The sequence below is a fragment of the Gouania willdenowi genome, chromosome 14 (genome assembly GCF_900634775.1).
Source record: "Gouania willdenowi chromosome 14, fGouWil2.1, whole genome shotgun sequence".
NCBI lineage: Eukaryota > Metazoa > Chordata > Actinopteri > Blenniiformes > Gobiesocidae > Gouania > Gouania willdenowi.
Window position 1 is genome coordinate 5,129,158 of NC_041057.1, and position 20,160 is coordinate 5,149,317.

At 37.6% G+C, this 20,160-nt stretch overlaps 1 protein-coding gene across 4 annotated transcripts in view; it reads left to right on the forward strand.

The window, feature by feature from the left end:
* Window positions 1-2,394: 2,394 nt before the first annotated feature.
* The window catches only part of LOC114475454 (pecanex-like protein 3), a 30,467-nt gene continuing 12,701 nt past the window's right edge, over window positions 2,395-20,160 (forward strand). The window contains exons 1-23 of one of the 4 annotated variants that reach the window (XM_028466252.1): window positions 2,395-2,743; window positions 5,158-5,352; window positions 5,481-5,639; window positions 6,737-6,945; window positions 7,059-7,164; window positions 7,329-7,368; window positions 7,839-7,934; window positions 9,102-10,883; window positions 12,297-12,426; window positions 12,520-12,689; window positions 13,445-13,502; window positions 14,385-14,526; window positions 14,646-14,803; window positions 14,942-15,095; window positions 16,065-16,097; window positions 16,208-16,379; window positions 16,504-16,614; window positions 16,819-16,910; window positions 16,984-17,093; window positions 17,906-18,011; window positions 18,093-18,185; window positions 18,295-18,445; window positions 18,939-19,083. In XM_028466252.1, the coding sequence (XP_028322053.1) occupies window positions 5,487-5,639; window positions 6,737-6,945; window positions 7,059-7,164; window positions 7,329-7,368; window positions 7,839-7,934; window positions 9,102-10,883; window positions 12,297-12,426; window positions 12,520-12,689; window positions 13,445-13,502; window positions 14,385-14,526; window positions 14,646-14,803; window positions 14,942-15,095; window positions 16,065-16,097; window positions 16,208-16,379; window positions 16,504-16,614; window positions 16,819-16,910; window positions 16,984-17,093; window positions 17,906-18,011; window positions 18,093-18,185; window positions 18,295-18,445; window positions 18,939-19,083 (4,211 nt within the window). In that variant the 5' untranslated portion in view covers window positions 2,395-2,743; window positions 5,158-5,352; window positions 5,481-5,486. Of the gene's footprint in view, window positions 2,744-5,157; window positions 5,640-6,736; window positions 6,946-7,058; window positions 7,165-7,328; window positions 7,369-7,838; window positions 7,935-9,101; window positions 10,884-12,296; window positions 12,427-12,519; window positions 12,690-13,444; window positions 13,503-14,384; window positions 14,527-14,645; window positions 14,804-14,941; window positions 15,096-16,064; window positions 16,098-16,207; window positions 16,380-16,503; window positions 16,615-16,818; window positions 16,911-16,983; window positions 17,094-17,905; window positions 18,012-18,092; window positions 18,186-18,294; window positions 18,446-18,938; window positions 19,084-20,160 lie in introns of all 4 variants that reach the window. The other 3 variants (XM_028466251.1, XM_028466254.1, XM_028466253.1) reach the window with 3 other exon arrangements.

Below are 20,160 nucleotides of genomic sequence, written 5' to 3' on the forward strand. Positions count from 1 at the left end.
AGACATTGAGTCACTTCACCAGACTTTGAATCAATGTCATGCCTGTTTGGTTTTGGAGGAAATGAGAATGACTGCAGTGCATATACAGTAAACTAAACAGGCCTAGGGCTCGAACTTGCAACCTTCTTGCTCTAAAGCAACCACTTATTTGCCTAATAAATGTTCAAATGTAGCATACTTTAGGTTCTACCTGTGCCAAATGTCATATTTACACGTCTAGTTTTTCAAAAGTATTCATATTTATAAGTCCATTTCAATCATGTTTTAAAGCAAATGTGTCAAACTCAAGGCCTGGGGGCCAAATCTGGCCCTTTAGATCATCCAATTCAGCCCACAGACAAAAGTTGAAAACGTAAATTATTGTCCAAATTTATTACATGACTGCAGTCATTTTAAATCTCAAATTGTTCAAAGGACTACATTTTCCTGAAATTATTTCACATAATTTCCCCAAATAAGAATTGGTCACAAAATCAATGAAAGGGAAAATCTGGACAGGAACTAATATCTGTCACTTATTGCCTGGATATTGTCCAGGCCTTATGTAATTTATGAATAATTTACAAGTTGTTTAAAGTGCAAACTTTGGGACATAAATGTTGAAATGACTACTTTTACAGCCTGAAATCTGCAGCCCACTTAATATCAAACTACTTTGTATTTGGCCCTTGAACTGAAATGAGTTTGACACCCCTGCTTTAAAGCAATTAGCTGAGCTTTCTCGGAGCATGTTGTTTGATCACCCCCTGCTGAGAAGACATGGAACTCTAAGAAGAAGACTGCAACGCTGCCTTATCATTTCCCAAGATAAGCTCGCTGAGTGAAGAGTAAGACAATCATTCATCGATGCCATAAAGCCTACGTCAGTGTCCCCCAGTAGTCCTTTTGTTGGGACAAATGGGATTAAAGCCTGTGGACTGGGAGCACTGTGATGACTCAACGAAAAAGGTATAACTTGGCATGCAGACGACAGATGGTGTGTAATTTTCAAGGCTTATTATGGTACCAAAAAATTATCCAAACATATTGAAAAGTATAACCTTTAATGGAAAGCTGGAAGTATAAATCTAAAATAGACTGAAGGTGTGAATGTGAGAATGATTGATCATTCAAACCGTTTTGGATTTTGTTTGAATAAAATCAAATGTACAAATGTTAAATATGGACAATAGAACAACATTTTACTTTCTGTGTCAATTCTAAAGGAAAATCTAAATGAAACACTGCCATCATGTCATGTCTTTAAAAGCATGGCAACACAAAGCCTCAGATACAATGCATCAAAAATGGGTAACCATAGTGATCATCTTAGAGCGTGCTGAATCTCAATAAGCCCCTTCCCTCGTCAATGTTAACGCTAAACAACAGTTCCTCTCAGTCAGTGGTAATCAAGGGAATGGGAAAGACCTTCATCTGATATTTGTTAATTGATTTTTAACATCATCCCTACAAAAGCAATTTAATAAATTGTAAAGTATCTCCCTATAATGATGCTGTTTGACCAAAAAAGGCATTATGGCAAAATCTCTGACCAAACGTTGCATGACACTAATGCATTTCTAGTGCTAGTTAAAGTGAATTAAAACAAAACATTTGTTCTTTTCTTTTTTACCAACCCAAAATGTTTTAATCTGGTTAGAATAGAATAGAATAGAATAGAATAGAATAGAATAGCATAGAATAGCATAGAATATACCTTTATTGATCTTCAGAGGGGCAATTCACATTTGCAGCAACACAATATAAGAGCAGAGAGTAAGAAGAAAAATGATTACTAACATAGAATAATAGCGCAAAGAGCAATGGTTCAAGACACTCGCAGTAAAAATGTATTACAAAAAATATATATATTTCCATGATAAATTAGTTTATTAGAAGATACATTGTGATAACAATGCTACATTTAAATTTTTAATACTAATTTATAAAAAAATAAAAGCGTTTTGAAAAAGGAAAAAAAAGATAAATTAATAAATAACATAATTAAAAATATATTTATTTATTTATTTATTTATTGGAGGATATGCCCCTTGAGATGGAACATCTCGTTTATATAAACAGAAGGAAAAATATAGGCTATATCTAAAAGAAAATACATTTGTTATTATTAATAATAATAAGTGTTAAAACAAAATGAAACAGTGTGTATCGGAACAAACAAATTAAATAATAATAATAATAATAATAATAATAATAATAATAAAAGAGGAAATAGTACGGAAATAACTAGAGGGGCCAAAAATGTAAACTAATTTACAAATAATTTGATGCCAAAACAGATCCTCCAAAAAAAAGAAAAAATAATAAAAAAGAAAAGAAAAAGTGACGTCAATAAGCACAGCCAATCAGCGCTATAGAAATCTATCTCCTCCTTCGCTCGCTCAGTGTGTCTGGACGTGCTTGTGTCAACTAGTGGTTAGCTTTAGCTTTAGCTAGCTCTGCTGAGCTAGCCTAGCCTGTGGAGGAAACACTGTAACAGGCTCGTTTTTAAAGTAACAGACATATATGTGCTTCACCCCGAGATGTGACGGCTTCTCGGGTTGAGTGTTTGTCTCCTGTTCATGTCAGAGACGATGGAGGACTTGGAGGAAACATTTATAAGAAGTTAGGCTGCTCACACTGAAGCCCTTTAGCAGCCGCTGGCTAGCCTGGCTCGCTAGCATCCTTAGAAGGAAAGCTCTGAGATTTGTTCTGCTGGATGCGGAAGGACGATATGAGGAAAGCTGAGCAGCTAATGCTAATTGTAAGTTCTGCTGGGTTTCAACACCAGACATTTCACCGCGAGTGAGCACCTTATTGCATATGACACACCACCCTGAGCTAACGCAAGCTAATGGCATTCATCACCAGAACAGTAGTTAGCTGTGAACTGCTTCGGTTTCGGGTGACGGTTTGTTCACGTAGCTTCCGAATGAAGTGCTGATGTACGCGGCCTAGCTTTAGCGGCTAACTAGCATCTTTCTGTAACCTCACCGAGTTCAATAATTGACATTCAGTGCCATTCTGTTAGTTAACATGTTTACACGTCCTCCAAAGTTTTTGTACGCTCTGACACTTGAACGTTTGTAAGAAAAACACAGCCAGCGATGCACTCAGGCTAAGCTAAATGTACTAGCCTGACAGTGGTAGTCAGGAAACTTAATCAAGCTGGTTCACCTAAGGCCTGGACGAAGATGTGAAGGGTTTAAGGACTTAAATCTGATATTAATTAAATATACCAGAGCTGTCATACACCTTTGCCCTGCCTATGTTTGGATACAGGACAATAACTAACAGCTGAGACAATGGTTCTACTGTCTGATCTCATTTGACTACAGACTCATTGGTGTGTGATGTCAGGACTGGTCTGGGATTTCATTGAAAAAACAGGGATTTACTCAAATATATGAAGCGTTACAAACGCACAATGGTCTCCCTCAGAAACACAAACCAAGGGGTCAAGCCTCTACAGCAGGGGTGTCGAACTTATTTAAGTTCAGGGGCCAAATACTGAGCAGTTTGATCTCAAGAGGACCAAAAACGAGTAATTTCAACATTATTGTGCCTATAGTTTGCACTGGTACATATACATAAAATACAAAATATGTAAGAAACCAATAATATCCTAGCAATAAGTGACAGATATCAGTCCCAACAGGATATTCACTTTAACCCCCCCCCCAGATTCGTGACCAATTTCTATTTGATTAAGGAAAATGTTTTGTAATAATTTGACGGAAAATTAAAAGCCGTGGCTATTGATACTGAAACATTTGAATAGACTCCCAGTCTATTCTTACGCAGCACCCCTCATTGGCCAGTTTAGGTGACGTGATAGGTGCACCACGTGACTTAAATTTCTGTCAGTTTTATTTTAGCTCATATTTATTTTTAGCTACCCTGCTAACCCTTTTATTTTAGCCCTAACCCTAACCCAGGAAATACCCTAAAACTTTTTCTTTTTTTTTTGTATATGTATTTTTAAAGGTGGAATTTGCCGTGTTAAATATATTAAAATGAAAAAATATATATGACAAAAGAGGGATTCAAACCCACAGCAGCGGAAGGAAGAATTCTTTAGTCAGGCGCCTTAGACCGCTCAGCTATCCTGACATGGTGAAAACACAGGGCCATTACGCTTATGTAAAAAAAAAGGTCCGGAAAAACGTACCCATAGTCCTGGGGGTTATTGATACGTTTTCGCGTCAATAGACACTTCCAAAATTAAAAGATTGTCAGAATTTTTAAGGTTTTTCTTTCAACAGTTAAACATTAGAAGATAAGCACTGGGAATACTGTCAGTCACTTTCTCCTGCGGGCCAAATTATATGCTCCAAAGGGCCAGATTTGGCCCCTGGGCCTTGATTTTAACACATGTGCTCTACAGGGATGGTTATTCCATGTCATTTTCAAGATATCCCTCACTTTGGTCTAAAAAAAAATTCTGAACATTTTATCAATTGATCCGTGATGATTCAATAGTCACACTGTAAATTTTTAGTTTGATCGTAGGAACGCTTCTTGAGATATGGCCAATTTAGCTAGGGAGGTATGTGTCGATTTTAGTGCATCCTTATTTTTCTTCCATTTTCAGCTTCCAATATCTCAGGAGCTACATCACATGGAAACTGAAATTTTCTATAGTAATACAGCTTCATCTACTCTCTCAGAATATACAAAAAGATCTGCTATACATCCTATCTGGTGAACATGCCAGCTCCTCAATATTGGAAAAGTTTGTCAGTGTTTGGGTCTGGAACATATTTGGGCCTTCAGTGAACAACATTGTATATGCCTCAGCTCCTTGTAAATAGATCAGCTTTGAGCTATGAACATAGACTGTTGAAATCTCCAATGATTAGTCTCACATATGCATTGGTCCTTGGGTAACTCGTGAAATCTGAATATATATATATATATATATATATATATATATGGCCATATCTCAAAAAGTATTCATTCAATGATTATCAAACCAAAAACTTACAGTGTCCCAACTGAATAATCACGGAACAATTGGTAAAAATGTAAAATGTCTTTTTTTTTTTTTTTTTTAAGACCTGAAATGAGGTAGAATGACCCAACTCTCGAGTAAATGTTCTATTCAGTATCAATTTAATCACAAGTTTTATTTCTAACAGCAATGATTTTATGTTTTATTTCTTCGTTTTCTTACAGATGAATGTTTCCTCATGCTTTCCAGGAGATGTCGATGTGCCAACAAGAATTCTTCCTGATTGTCCATCAAGGATTAGGGGTAGCCTGTGGCAGTGTCCGTGCAATGAGGGAACACACGCTGGCACAAGAACGCACAAGGACTCTTGAAGTCAACTGAAAGCTGAATATCCAAAGACACAAGAACTATTGCCCTCGGTGAGAAAGTCCTGGTCCTCCTCCTGCCATGCCCAATGGAAGTGCCATTGTTGACACGAGATTTTGACACGATTTTATGAGATAGAGCCTTGGGAGGGACGGCTTTCAGCCTTTGCGTGTATCTGCAGGTGGCGATGGGTTCTCAAGCTCTTCAGATATTGCGGCAGGGTGTGTGGGCTTCGCTCACAGGAGGCTGGTATGTGGACCCCCATCAGAGCACATTCTCCAACTGCTTCCACCTCTATCTTTGGATATTTCTCCTGGCCTTCCCTTTTCTTCTGTTCATGGTAAGCACATATTTTCTCATGCAAAAAAGGCAACAAATGATAAAATATACTGTCTAAGTCCTTGTCTTTGTCTCAAGTAAAATGTAGCTTCAATCAAATTCCATTAGTTTCTAAAGGAGTAATTTTCTTTCATTTTGAAACAATACTAGAAAAATGTAGACATCTTTGCTCATACAGTGATTAAGGGTGTAAGAATAAATTGATTCAGCCAAATATTGCAATATTTCACCGAGCGATTATTGTATCGATCTAAAAAAATGTCCGCCCGGTCACTCGGTGTCAGTGAACCTCATCCGACCCTTAAACTTAAACTTTAAACTACTTCACTCCTCAATGGATTTTAGCTTTGAAGTTGATTGCACTTTATTTTCCTAAAACATACTCAGTACTTTTATAGATGTATGAGGTTACTTTTTTTTAAGAATTTAAGAACTCAACAGAATCAGAATCTGTTGTAGAAGCAAAAGTTAAAGTTTTCTGAAAAATGTAATATGACAGTGTGATAAACATACCACTAGTTTTTTATATTAATTCTTGAATTGCAGTTAGTTACCATTAACTTGTTCTCACATTTTGCATCAGCAAATTCAACCCAGAATTGTCTTTCTGGTAAGACTTTATTGAGTTAAAAATATCTAGATTTGTATTGTATATCGCCATTTTGAGATAAAATATTGAGATGTGAATTTTGGTCCATATCGCCCAGTATGGCCCTTGTATCGATCAAGTGATGTTACTCGGGGAACAACAGTCAGCAACGGTAGATATGAGGAAGACTCACCCATTTATTATTAAACAATGGCTCACATAAAGTACCTTAAACTGAAGAATGTTTTCAAAAGTAATAATCTTAAAATATAAAACCCTGAAAAATAACCTCAATCAAAGCAAATTATGTATCAGAGATTTTAGGTACAGGCTAATATACTAAGTTTATTGTTTTTGCAATATTGATCAAGACACCTTTAATTTGTTACAAGTTAGCAACAAGCTTCTTTGATTAAGAGTCTTTGAATATACCAGTCAAAATCAAATAACATCTGTGGCAGAGTGAGAGTTCCTGATATTTTTGGACTTAAAACTTTTATCTCATGCAGGCTCTTCCTCCGAGCTTGGTGGTGGCAGGCGTGTACTCCGCTGTGGTGGCTGTATTTTTTACAGCCATTAAGGTGGTGAACTACCGTCTCCACACCATGTTTGACCTCGGCGAGATTGTAGAAAAGAAGCACGCTTCACTCACAGCCGAAGCTCAGAGGACAGACGATGGAGACGAAGGCTCGGGTGCTCTCGACGGGAATCAGAACAGGTAGAGGCTTTTTTTTTTTTTCACTTGCTGGATAAGAAAAGTGATGCAACTGTTTTACGCTCACATTTGTTACATGACAAAGCTTTTTTTTTTTAAATGAAATATTTCTACAGGGACAGTAATGTTGGTGTGGAGATGACTGTTTTTCGTAAAGTCAACTCGACACCACCTGTGCGTTGTAGCTCCCAGCACTCTCTGTTTGGACTGAACCAGGTGTCGGTAAGGATTTTCTATTTAAAAATTCAGATAAGGCAGATCTTTTCTCCATTATTCATCTCCTTTTGTATCTGTCAAAATTTCAACACCAAGTAACTTTTCTGTTACAAATTAATTAATTAAAATATGAATTATTTGTTAAATTCTACCTGCTACTTGTCCTTCAGGAATTCTTGCCCCAGCTGGATGATCCAGGAGGCACGAAAGGTACATTCTGTTGCTTCCATTTTGTCGAAGTGATTATGTGTCAAACTCATGGCTCGGGGCCCAAATCCAGAGCATCCAATTCGCCCTGTAGGAGAAAGTAAAAATGACAGAGAATGCATGAATCATTGTGTAAATAAAACTCAACAATATTTTTTAAAAATTTTTCCTTAAATAATTAAAATTTTTCCATTAATTAAATAGAAGTTGGTTACAAAATCTAGGAAATTTAAAGATATCTGATATGTAGAAGTAAAAACCAATGGCACAATAATGGTAAAATCACTTTTTTCCCCACAAAAAATCTGTGACCCACTTGAGATTAAACTGCTCTATATTTTGGCCTCTGAGCTAAAAATGAGTTTGACACCCCTGCTGTACATAATGGAAAAAGGCTAGTCGTTTCAGATTTCCTTGCCTAATGTATTTTCAAAACTGTCTATTTTGTGCATTTTTTTTCTTTCATAATTTAGATATTAAAGAGCTAATGCAGGAGCAAGGAAGCAATAATTTAATTGTTAGGTCAATGCACCGTGAGATTCTGCGTCAGACTTCCCTAGATGCCATTCGTAAGTCTGCTACTATTATATACAGTAGTATGTATATGGGTCAGTGATGTATTAGGATTTTCATCGCATGATATTTCATAAAATGGGCAATATCTAGTAAGGTTTGCATGAAAATTATGATATGATATATTTGTGTAAAATTTTATAGTATTTCTAACTAAAATAAGGCAGAAAATGCTATGTATATATATATATATATACTGTATATATTATTTTTTATATAATATCTTTATAATGCTGTTGGCGTTCTATTTTGTTTATTGTTGTATTTTGTATATATTATATTTATGTTACTGGTGTCTTTTTATTTTATTTGTTTTTCTATTTTATTGTGCTCTATACGTTTTAAGGGCTTAACGGGGAACTCTGGGATGTTATTTTGTTATGTACGTTATGCACATAAAGACAATTAAAAATCCTTGAATTGTTGAAATTTGAATAGATTTAGAATAAGATTTTTTTTCAAACAGCAGTTATGGCCAGACAGTTGCATAACATGATATTTTGACACTTTGAATAACAGAATAAATTACAGAAGTAATTTAGTCACTAACATTTAAAAAAATAAAATAAATAAATAAAGAATTCAAAGAGAGCGCATGTATACTAACTTAGTTACTACATGTCATATTTGGTATCTGTGTCTAATTCAAGGCCCGGGGGCCAGATTTGGCTCGCTGGAGAAAGTGAAAATGACAGAGAAAACATGATTTGTGTATCATTGTGTAAGTTACCAAATAATTTAGTTGTAAACTTTTTTTCCAAAGTCATGAAATTTTTCTCGAATTGTTCCACAAAATTAAATAAAAATTGGTCAAAAAATAAATAAATCAAAGGACATTTAAGTATCTGTCACTTATTGCATAGGTATTGTTGACGCTTTCCATACTTTGGCTAATTATAAGTGGGCAAATATTTTGTTTTTCCGCCTAAAAGTTGCGTCCAATTTGTGATCAAACTGGTCCATATTTGTCCCTTGAACTAAAATGAGTTTGACACCCCCGTTTTATGCATTTAAACCTTTTTTAACTAAAAGAAATGCAGTTAGACAAAATATTTAGGTGTTACGTCATTGATCCAGATATAAACATGTTCATTGTCCTTACATTCAAATCATGTATGTTTTCAAATGATTTAAGTTTGATTTTAGTCCATCTTTTCTTGAAGGAACCCCCAGTGTGGTCCAGTCCTGTATAGCTGAAGCTCTAAGGAAAGATTTCCCAGCTCTAATGGGGGTTTCTGTCATTCCATCTGGATTTGAAGAACCTGGAAGCTGCTTGTCGATCCCACCCTCCCCCTCCAGTCAAGAAGACGGAGGCGAAAAAGATCAGTTGCAAGAAGTTGATGAACGACAGGAACAATATTCCCATCCAGGTCCCAGGGACAACTCGCTGGGGGCTTATTCTCCTCTCGGCCCATCTGCTGAGTCGGAGAGCCTCGGAGATACTCCCCTGAGCCCTCTGATTAAGAGCAGCTTAAGTGAAGAGCTGAGTGAAAATCTCCTGGGTTTAGGCCTCGACCCTGTGGCGTTCGCACACGGGGCCGACCACCCGGGGAGCCGCAGCGGGGTAGCGCTAGCCGCCGGATCCACGGACAGTTGCTTTAGCGCTGGCGGAGCTACCACGGACCGAGAGACGCTGAGCACCGTGAGTAGTTACCGCAGTGAGAAAACGGACTCTACGCAGTTGGAAAGTCCCTCGTTGAGCCAACATCGACCCACAGATGGACCAGCATCCTCCTCACCACCACCAGCAGCAGGGCTAGGGTCCAACATCCTTCACCTCACTGAGGACCCTGGGGGGCAGGGGGGCAGCGACACTGACAATCTCTCGGACAGTGTGCTCTTACGCTCCCCGTCTAAAGATTTCTCCCACAGCCAAGGCCTTGATAGAACTCTCGTGGAAGGAGAGGACTTGCCCCCCGCACTTTCTGATATTGCACAGCCTCCTCCTCCTCTGCAGAACTCATCCCCTTCAAGTAGTGGCCGCTCAGAGGTTTGCGATTTAGATAGAAACGCCCCCGTTCCTCTCCTGCCCCCCCCACGACAGGCCAACTTAGTGCCCTCAGGGCTGGCCCTGAGTTTGGTGTGTTCCGAGCCTGCTTTACCCATATCTTCGACACCCTTCTTGCTGTCGGACCAGCCCACTCTACAAGCCCAGCAGGTTGTACGCCCCAAAGACCTAAAGCTGCTGCGGGCCAGCGGCAGTAGCATGGGGCACAGACCAGGTCGGAGGAAAGCCCCCAGAAGGCGAGCGGGAGCCGGCAGCAGTAGTTTTGACTGCGGCTCATACAGGCGTCACCACAATCACGGACAGCACAGAGATTACATCCCAGTACGCAACCGACTGGGAACCAAGGCCTACAGCGAGAGCTTGTTTGAAGACTCCAGCGACGAAGACGACGGCAGCGACATGAGCGCCGGGTCCAGTCTGGGATCTCAGCGACGATACAGCTCTGACGATGACGACGATGACGACGATGACTACGACTCCAGCTCCTCTACCTCGTGCTACTCACCAGACCTTGGTAAAACTGGCGTTACATCCCCAGCCCCCACCGCTGCTGCTGCTGCTCAGCCGCCCGCTTCAAGGGAGGAGAACGTACCTGAAAGTGCTGGTGGCCCCTCCCATTCCAGAGCTGCTCAGCGCTCCTCCAGCACAGCGAGCGCTAAGACTCACGCACGAGTGCTAAGTATGGACGGGGCCGGGTCAGGCCAGAGCAACACCGAACAACGAGCTTTGCCTTCGTCTCTGATTACGATGCCATCCACCTCCACACCCGCACCACGCACTCTCACAATCTCTAAATCAGACCTGGAAGCCAGAACGGTCCACAACGAAGGCTTCCCTGGAACTCACCATCGGCTAGATTCACTTGGAGGAACCTGGACTGGAAACCAAATGGGTTGGAGAGCAGGAGAGCTGGTAGAAGAAGGGGCTGTGGGAGGAGGTAAGTTATTCCTGGATATGAAGAGAGGCTGTTCACAAGTGTTCAAAGATGTGCCTTCAGCTGTTCAATAATTTGGCTGCTAATGTTTACTTTAAAGAAGTATTAAGTACTAGTACAGTGTTTTTTTAACTTTTGGGTCATGAACCCATATGGGATCGCCTGGAAACAAATGAGGTTTCTTAAATAGTCTAAATCGATTAAAAAATAATAATAATAAAGTAATTTTTAAATAAATTTTTGTTTTCAAATTAAAATCTTAAACAACTGTATTTTATACTTTCTCAAAAAATTAAAAAATCAAGTTCAAATAAAAATATCATTTTGTGCACTAATCCTTGCTACTCTGTATTTGTAACTCGGTATAACAATATATAATAGTCAACTACCAGTGTATTATAACGAAAAGTTTCTCTGGAGTTGTCAAAATAGGGTCACGACCCAAAAAAAGCTTGGGAGCCAGTGTACTAGTATCTTAAATGAACAACATTTACTTGTTTTTGATAGCTCTGATGCAGTGAGGTTTTCAGTATTTTGATAAATAACTGCTGGGGATCACAATTAAATTACTTGCACAAAATCTTATTTTTAACAAATATATCCTTATCAATTACAAAAAACTCTAAACATTTCTCAAGTTTTGAGAGTTGCCTGTTGATTTCACATACAAAGAATACAACAAGGTTCTTTCGACTGACAACACTGCACAACATCTGTCAGCTTACTTTAACATGAGAAACAGAATAGAATAGAATGTAGTTTATTGCCATATGTACAAGTTAAAATTACAAGTTAAAAAGAACGGGTACAATGGAATTCTTGTGCATGTCCCAGAATCTCATTGTAAGAAAAAAAAAAAAAATTACAAACATCACAAATCAGCCAATATAATATAACAGTAGAAGGTGCTAAACAAGGAAAGAACAGAAGTATATTCTACAAAAAGATAAATAAATAAATATAACCTGAGTAAAAGTCTAAGTAACTGAAAAAAATGTACATTAGTTTTTCTCTGTATAGAAATTGGGTCCTTAAAAGCAGCACATTTTAGGAGAATTAAAATATATACACAAGAAAAGAAACAAAAAAACCATTAAAGTCTCCCCTAAAGATGACGAGTACAATCCCTAATATTTATTATTTGTGTTTATTTTGAATAAACAAACATTATTAAAAAAAAAAATGCTACGTTTGAAGACAAATACCTCCAAATTATTTTACTGATGAATGGATTGAAACAGGTAATTTTGACAATATCTGCATGACTTTATAACATTTTGTTGGCCAAGTTAAATCCACCTACAAATAACTTGATGAGATGTTGCCGTTGTCCAGTTTTGCTTCAGTTAGATGTTGGAATATTACCTAACATGGCAGTGCTAACCGCTGCACTAATATAACTTCACCTCTTTGCAGCCATGGCTCCTGAGGATGGAGGCAAACACGAATCAGTCAGCAACGTAAAGAGGACCCAGGCCATACGAAGGCGACACAATGCTGGGAGCAACCCCACTCCCCCACCATCCACCATGGGATCCCCTCCCAGGTTCGACGAGAACGCAGCCACCAGAAATGACTGTGTGATCTGATGGAATCCAAAAAATTCAATTCAAGTTTTTCCTTTGTTTTTTTTTTTTAGCCTCCAGGACCTCCAGCGATCCCGGACCTCCTCTCATTCACGCACCCGCACACTTCCCTCAGCCTTACAGTTTGCCTCTTCACTCCTGCTTCCCCGCAGCGGCATCCACGAGGCCTCCACTTTTGACGACACGTCAGAAGGGGCCGTGCACTATTTCTTTGACGAGAGCGGTGAGTCCCTCATCTCAATGGCACTACAGCAGACATAGGCAACTGGAGGGCCGGAGGGCCACATGCGGCCTTTGGTCTAAGTTTGTGCGCCCCCCCCCCCCCCCCCCCCAAAAAAAAATTGTAATTCATGATGTTGACAGTTATATGAAGCCCAACGTAACACAGAAAATGTCAACAAAAGTACACAAAATGATAACAAATACACACTAAATGACTATAAAAACTACAACATATACAGAAGAACTTAAGACACACAAAATGCTAATGAAACTGCACACAATGACAGGGAAATACACAAAATGACAACATTAACAAAAACACACTTAATGACTCAAACACAAAAAGTGTGAAAAACCAAAATTTCTCATATTGACAAAAAAATAGACAAAATGAATTCAAAAGCACAAAGAAAACCCACACAAAAGGACTACAAAGACAAAACTATTTGTTGTTTCCCGTGTTAATGCTCAGAATGGTCTTTGTTCTAAATGCTGACATGAATGTTGATAATGTGGTCCCAATGAAATAAATAAATTCATTTAATTGCAATAATAAAATATGCATTGCTGTCAAAAGATTGCACTTCTTGTAGTGTTAACCTTCGAAAGCATGTGCAGACAAGGAAAAAAAAAAAAAAAAAAAAAAAAAAAAAGATAATGTGGTCCTCTCTGCACTACAGCAACTTACAATAAAGTGAGATGATAATTAACAGTTTTCGTTCCACATTTGACATTTTCACCTCTCCTCTGTTACAGGTGTAAAGAGGTCCTACACATTTGGTCCTGCTGGAGGTGGTTATGAGGATCCAGTTCAGTGAGTTGCAAATTTTTTGCAGGCAACCTTTTGTTTTTAATTGAGTTTTTCACCTTTTGGGTCATTCCATGTCATTTTAACAAATGGCCCATGCTCTTTGGTCTAAAAAAATTCTGAAATATTTTTTTTTACCAATTCTGTGATAATTCAATAGGCACAATGTAAATTTGTAGTTTGATTGGATTAATACTTTTTTAGATATGGCCAATTTAGTGTGGGGCAGTGTGTCGCTCGTTTTTTATTTTTCTTCCATTTTCATCTTCCGATTTCTCAGGAATTACATCACATAGGAAACCAAAATTTGGTTTAGTAATACAGCTCCTCCTACTTTCTCCAGAATATATAAAAACATCTGTTATACATCCTATCTGGTGGACATGCCAGCCCCTCAAATTAGAAAAAATGTTTGTCGGAGTTTTAGTCTCAAACATGTTTGGGCCTTTAGTAAACAACTTTACAACTTTGATCAGCTTAGAGCTATGTACGTAGACTGTTCAAATCACTAATGATTAGTCACATATGCATTGGTTCTTGGGTGACAGTCTCTTGAAATCTGAAAAAAAATGTTTTCATTGGCCCGTAACTGCATGTGGGGATGTAAGAAAAAAAAAATCTGATCTGTTTTAATGTATAGTATAAAGATTAATCTTTTTTGAGATTACAATTTTTCTTCATACATCTTATTTTCGACCCAACTTTGGGGCCATTTCACAATTTGCAAATAATGAAAATCTTTTATATGAGGCCATTGTAGCTTGCTTCTGTGTCTTATAATCATTTGAGTTGGATGTCCTGAAAATTTGTTGAAATGAGATGGAATGACCCTTTTACGAACAGTGACACACCTTGGATTTTTAAATTACTCAAAATAATTCTCTTCAGGGAACGAGAAAGACAGTCCCAGTCCTCAAGCTTCACCTCCACTGAAGTCCAGGAAGGCGCCCCCGTCCTGTCCATGCTCCAGCCTAGACCAGTGGTTCTACAGGGAATGCAGGTGCGCCGAGTGCCTCTGGAAATGCCTGAGGTTAGATATTTATTGACGCATTTTGGTATGGATGATTTTTACCGACTGACATCTTAAATGAAAAGTTGTCATTTTTGTGATGCATCGTCTTTACAGTTCTTGTTTCTACATTTTTATAGTTTGATCTGGATCACGAATCTCTGCAAGAGTCCCAGGAAAACACTTTAATGATCGAGGAGAAAGTCAAACCCAAACAGTACTACCGCTTCTGGGTGCTGCCTGGGAAATGGCTGAGGGTTCGATACGATCGACTGGCACTTCTGGCCTTATTGGACAGGTGCAAAATCAATCAAGATTTTAGTTGACTAAAAACTGATTGAAATTAAATAAATTGTTTCTTTAATTTTCTTGTTGGATTTTAAAAAAACCTTTCGTGCTCTGTGTTCATCTTGTTTTTCTTGTTTGGCGTCACCAGGAATCGTCGCGTGGTGGAGAACGTGATTGCGGTGGTATTGGCCAGTCTGGTGGCCTTCCTGGGCTTCCTGCTGCTGCTCCAGGGCTTCTTCAGGGACATCTGGGTCTTCCAGTTTTGCCTGGTCATTGCAAGTTGTCAATACTCTCTACTTAAGGTACCTTTGATTTGGATTTTACAATATTTCACACATAATTACAGGTGCTACTTACTCATTTTGATCTTCTTTTTCAAAACACTTCTGTGCAATCCGTCTATGGGACTCCACATCCCACAATGCAATGTGTGAAACTTTGCCGGCATTATACAGTAAATCAGTATCAATTTACAGTGGATATCAAAACAAATGTAATTTTTTTGAATGGTCTTAGATTTACTGATCACTGAGGCCTACACTAAGTCTTTATCTGGTAATAAAAAAAATCGATATTTCTAAACCATTTTCCTCCACGCTAAAAACATAATGCTCCTAAACCAAAGTTTTTCTAATGAGTCTCTTAAGCCAGCGTCATATTGTATTGATTTATTAATTTTATTTTTACAACTTTTTTCACTACACATTTTTGACACTCTGTTAACAAAGTTTTACACATTTGATACAGTAATTACATGCATAAAAAACAACAAAGAAATCAGGGATAAACCATAACAAAACAAAACAGACAATAACAGTAGCAATGATTGTAACAGTTGGAATAATAGCAACAATAGTGTTAAACAAATAGTTAATCAAAACAAAAGAATGGATGTTTTTTACCCATGCCATTAAAAAAAAAAAAAAAAAAGTCACACAAAATTAGAATGTACGCATATATATATTTATAGACACACACATATACGCATAGATGCATGCACAAAAATGCATATAAATAAAATGAACAAAATTTACAAATTAAATCGAAAGTAAATAAATAAAATGCACAGAATAAAATTAGCACACTACATAACCATATTTAAAATTAAAATAAACAAAATTACATTACGCAATTAAAAAAAATTAAATAATAATAGATGAGTAAAATAAAAGTTGGGATAGGTCAGCTGGTAAACAACAAACAGCCATATCAGTCATAAAGTTTTTTTTTTTTCTTTTCCCCCCCTCCTCCTTCCCTCTACTGTCTTTTAGAGCGTACAACCAGATGCAGCCTCTCCCATGCATGTGAGTAATGCCCATATTTCAGATTTTATTCAGCAAAGCAAATATTCAACTGAAATGTTTTTCCGTTACCTCACATTTACATTTGACTGAATATTTCCCGTGTCTACCAGGGCCATAACTGGATCATAGTTTACAGCCGGCCTGTCTACTTCTGCCTGTGCTGTGTCATGATCTGGCTCTTTGACCTCACCGGCCGTGCTGGGAGCCTGCAGCCCTTCTCTCTCTACGGGGTCACCTTTTTCTCCGCACACTTCCTGATCTGCATTAGGGATGTGCTCATAGGTCAGCGTTACGTATTATTCGCACAACCTATGAAACATTTAGGTTGTCAGGCTTAGAATGCTTACTGAAGTGTCAGTAAATTTCATCACTGACACGATTTTGTTTCCTTTTTTTTCCCCAACAGTGTTTGCCTTGTGTTTTCCGGTGATTTTTCTTTTCGGGTTGCTACCTCAGGTCAATACTTTTGTGATGTGCTTGCTGGAGCAGATCGACATGCACGTTTTTGGTGGAACCGGTAAGAAAGCGACCATGTGTAAAACATAATCGATCATCCACCTTCACAGGAAGTTTATCAACTTTGATCTGTTGATAAGTGCAGTCAGATGTGTCAATTATAGCGCTAAGATATTGCTTTGACTTTGAGACACTCATAGAATACATATTCCATTGGTTTCAGGGAAAGAAACATCCTAACAATGTGTGTGTGCTCTTTTCTCAGCCACTACCAGCCCCCTCTCATCTCTATTCAGCCTCTTCCGGAGTGTGCTGGTGGCTGCTTTGCTCTACGGCTTTTGCCTTGGTGCTATAAATGTATGTTGGAGATCAGGTGTTTGATTTAACGTAGATAGTAACTTGTTTAATGATACATTTTTTGTTATTTCAGACACCATGGGGGGACGCCCATGTGCCAGTCCTGTTCTCTGTGTTTTGCGGCCTTCTCCTGGCCTTATCCTACCACCTCAGTCGCCAAAGTAGCGATCCCACCATTTTGTGGTCAGTATTCAGTTATTGTTGTTGGTTAGTAGTAGCACACATGCGTTAAGATTTATATCCTCACCCTCATAAGAAATGTGACATTTTGAGACTTTACTCATTTATTTTTATAATTTTTTTTTTTTTTTTAGAATATAAAAATGCATGTGTATAGAATCCTAAAATGTATTAAATAAATGACTTAGGCATTTTTGTTGTGTGGTTGATATTGAAGTTGAAACCTGATATATCTTTTTGGATATTATAAATCAAAAATTTTTGACCTTTTATCTGATAAAGCAGTTTCATCCCAATCCCTACAGGGTTTTTCAACCTTGGGGTCACCTGAAATTTCTAGTTATGATAAAATTAAAATTAAATTACTGATTAGAGTTACATTTTTTTGTAATTAATTAATTTATTTTGCACAAATAAAAAATAATGCATAATACCACAGAAATAGATGCACAGTGCAGGCAAAAACCTCAAAGAGCTTAAATAATTATTATTCTTTCTCAAACAATATGGTACATACAATTATATGCTTTCAGTTTCTTAAATATAAATCTAGTTAAAAATGCAGTATAAAAAAATAAATACTTTAAATATCCCAGGGGAAAATTACTGAATTACTTTGCATGCATGTACTTTCAAAACTCTGAATGTTTAAGGACTGCGATTTTACATTTCAAAATGTCCTAAATTCATTTTACAGTTCACCGTTTTCTCCATCACTTTACCCATTTTCATTTCATCACAGAAAATTGGAGCATCTACATGTTATGCCTCATGTTTTCACCATCCACTTAAATAGTTTTCCCCTGGTTCTTCAGGTCACTGGTCCGGTCGAAGTTATTCCCAGACCTGGAGAGCCGGACGCCTGAAGAATCCCTCGTAGAGATTAAAGACCCTCTTCCTGAAAAACTCTGTAACTCCGTGGTAAAGAGGATTTACTGACCATTTACTGTGAGATTTCCTGATGTTATCATTTTCAAAGTCCACCTTTCACTGTCTTTGCAGAAGGAGATTTTTCACTCAGACCTTGTTATGTGTCCCCTCATGGCTGTGATAACCTTTGCTATCAGTGCCAGCACAGTTTTCATCGCCCTCCAAGTCAGTTTATTATTCTACTTGTTGAGTATTTCAAAGACTTTACTTCACTACTACTAATAACAGCTATTACTCTTCTTTTTTTTTTTTTTTTTCTCTCTCTCTCTCACAGCCCGCTCTCAGCTTCGTCTTGTACATCCTGGCTGGAGTCGTTGGCTTCATTACTCACTATCTCTTGCCTCAGCTTCGTAAACAGCTGCCCTGGTTCTGCTTGGCTCACCCCGTGCTCCGCTCCAAAGAGTACAGTCAGTTTGAGGTTCGAGGTGAGTGTGTAATATTTGTTTTCCTGTAATAAAGAGCTCATTGTCACTTAGACTTTCTCTCTACACTCAAATCAGGGTTGGGGTTAATTAAATCTTGCCTTTACAATTATGTCTTCATTACTTACTGTGCCTGAAATAAATAACCCCCAAAATTATAACCTTCCTCTTGTGTTAGCTCTCTGTTAGCATCTCTTATGATAACAGGTTGGTTTTGACCCATGTATTAAATCAGCTGTAAAATACACAAAAAAAAATATCTATCATCCAATTTGTTTTTTATTTCTTGGTTTCCATGTTAAGCTTCCTAATCCATGAAAATATTGGTATTATTATTTTAGATTTAAGTCTCTGAGCCTTTTTTTCCTGTCAGTATACCTCTCGATTTAAAAAAAAAAAAAAAAAAAAAGTTAAATGATCCTGAAGAGAACTGACAGATTGTCAAATGATCACTTCCTGACTTGTTTTTCACTGAATGAATATTTTTTTCTCTCAGATGCAGCTCAACTGATGTGGTTTGAAAAGCTCTATGCGTGGCTTCAGTGTGTGGAAAAGTATTTCATCTACCCTGCAGTGGTGCTCAACTCTCTGACTACAGAAGCACGGAGGGTGGGCCAAAACAACAAAGAGCTGGACATTTAGTAAGTTTCTCCTGTCTGTTTCATTTGTCTTTGTGTTAATCAGCACTGCCCTGTGTGGATGACTGCTTTCAGATGGTAGTATTGAGATATATACACTTATGGGAAAATCTTTTGTCTGTTCATTTTGGATGTTTTTGTTGTTTTTGTTTCTTTTTAAGGTAATTTTTGTGCATTTATTTTTTTTGTTCATTTTGTGATTCTTGAATTTATTTTGTGCGTTGACTTTAGGGACTGCACAAATTTACATTGGGGGGCTGCATGTGGTCCCCAAGCCTCCTGTTGCCCATGTCTGCCTTACAGTTTAATACAAAGAAATATGCTGTTTTAATTTTTGATTTAAGTAAAAGTTCATTTGCTTTGTGTTTTGTGAGTCATTTTGTGCATTTTTTTTGTCTATTTTAGTGTTTTTCTGTATTTGTTTTCTATGTTTTTTATTGTATTTGGGTCACTTTTTTGTCACAACCTTGTTTGTGTTTTTGCAGCTGATTTAGTGTTGTGTGTTTGTTTTTTTTGAGTAATGTTGTGCATGTTATTTATTTTGGGGTGGGGGGGTGGGGTAAATGCAGACATGTATTACAGACACTATCTTTATACATACACAGAATATCTCCTTTTCTAGGTAAGATGAAACGCATGTTTCAAGAAATATTCTGGCATCGACTAGTGTTTTTCTCTATAAAAACGTAAACACAAGAAAAAGAAACAACAAATGTTTTCATCCCCATTTCATTCTTTCTATGTATTTTCTCTGAACCATTCTGTGCCTTTTTCTCGTCATTTTGTTTTTTTTTTTTTGTTCATTTCATGTTTTTGTTGTTTTGTGGGTATTTTGGTTAATTTTTGTGTATTTTTCCTTTTCATTTTGTATTTTTTTGATTTATTTTGTGCATTTATTTTAGAGGTCGTGCAAAATTACATTGAGGGCCACATGTTGTCCTCAAGGCTCCAGTACCCATGTCTGCCTTACAGTCTAATACAAAAAATAATAATTTTGGATTCATGTAAAAGTTGTTTTACTGTCAGATTATGTACAGATTCTTGTGGCCAAATGATGCAAAATGGCGTTACATTGCAGCA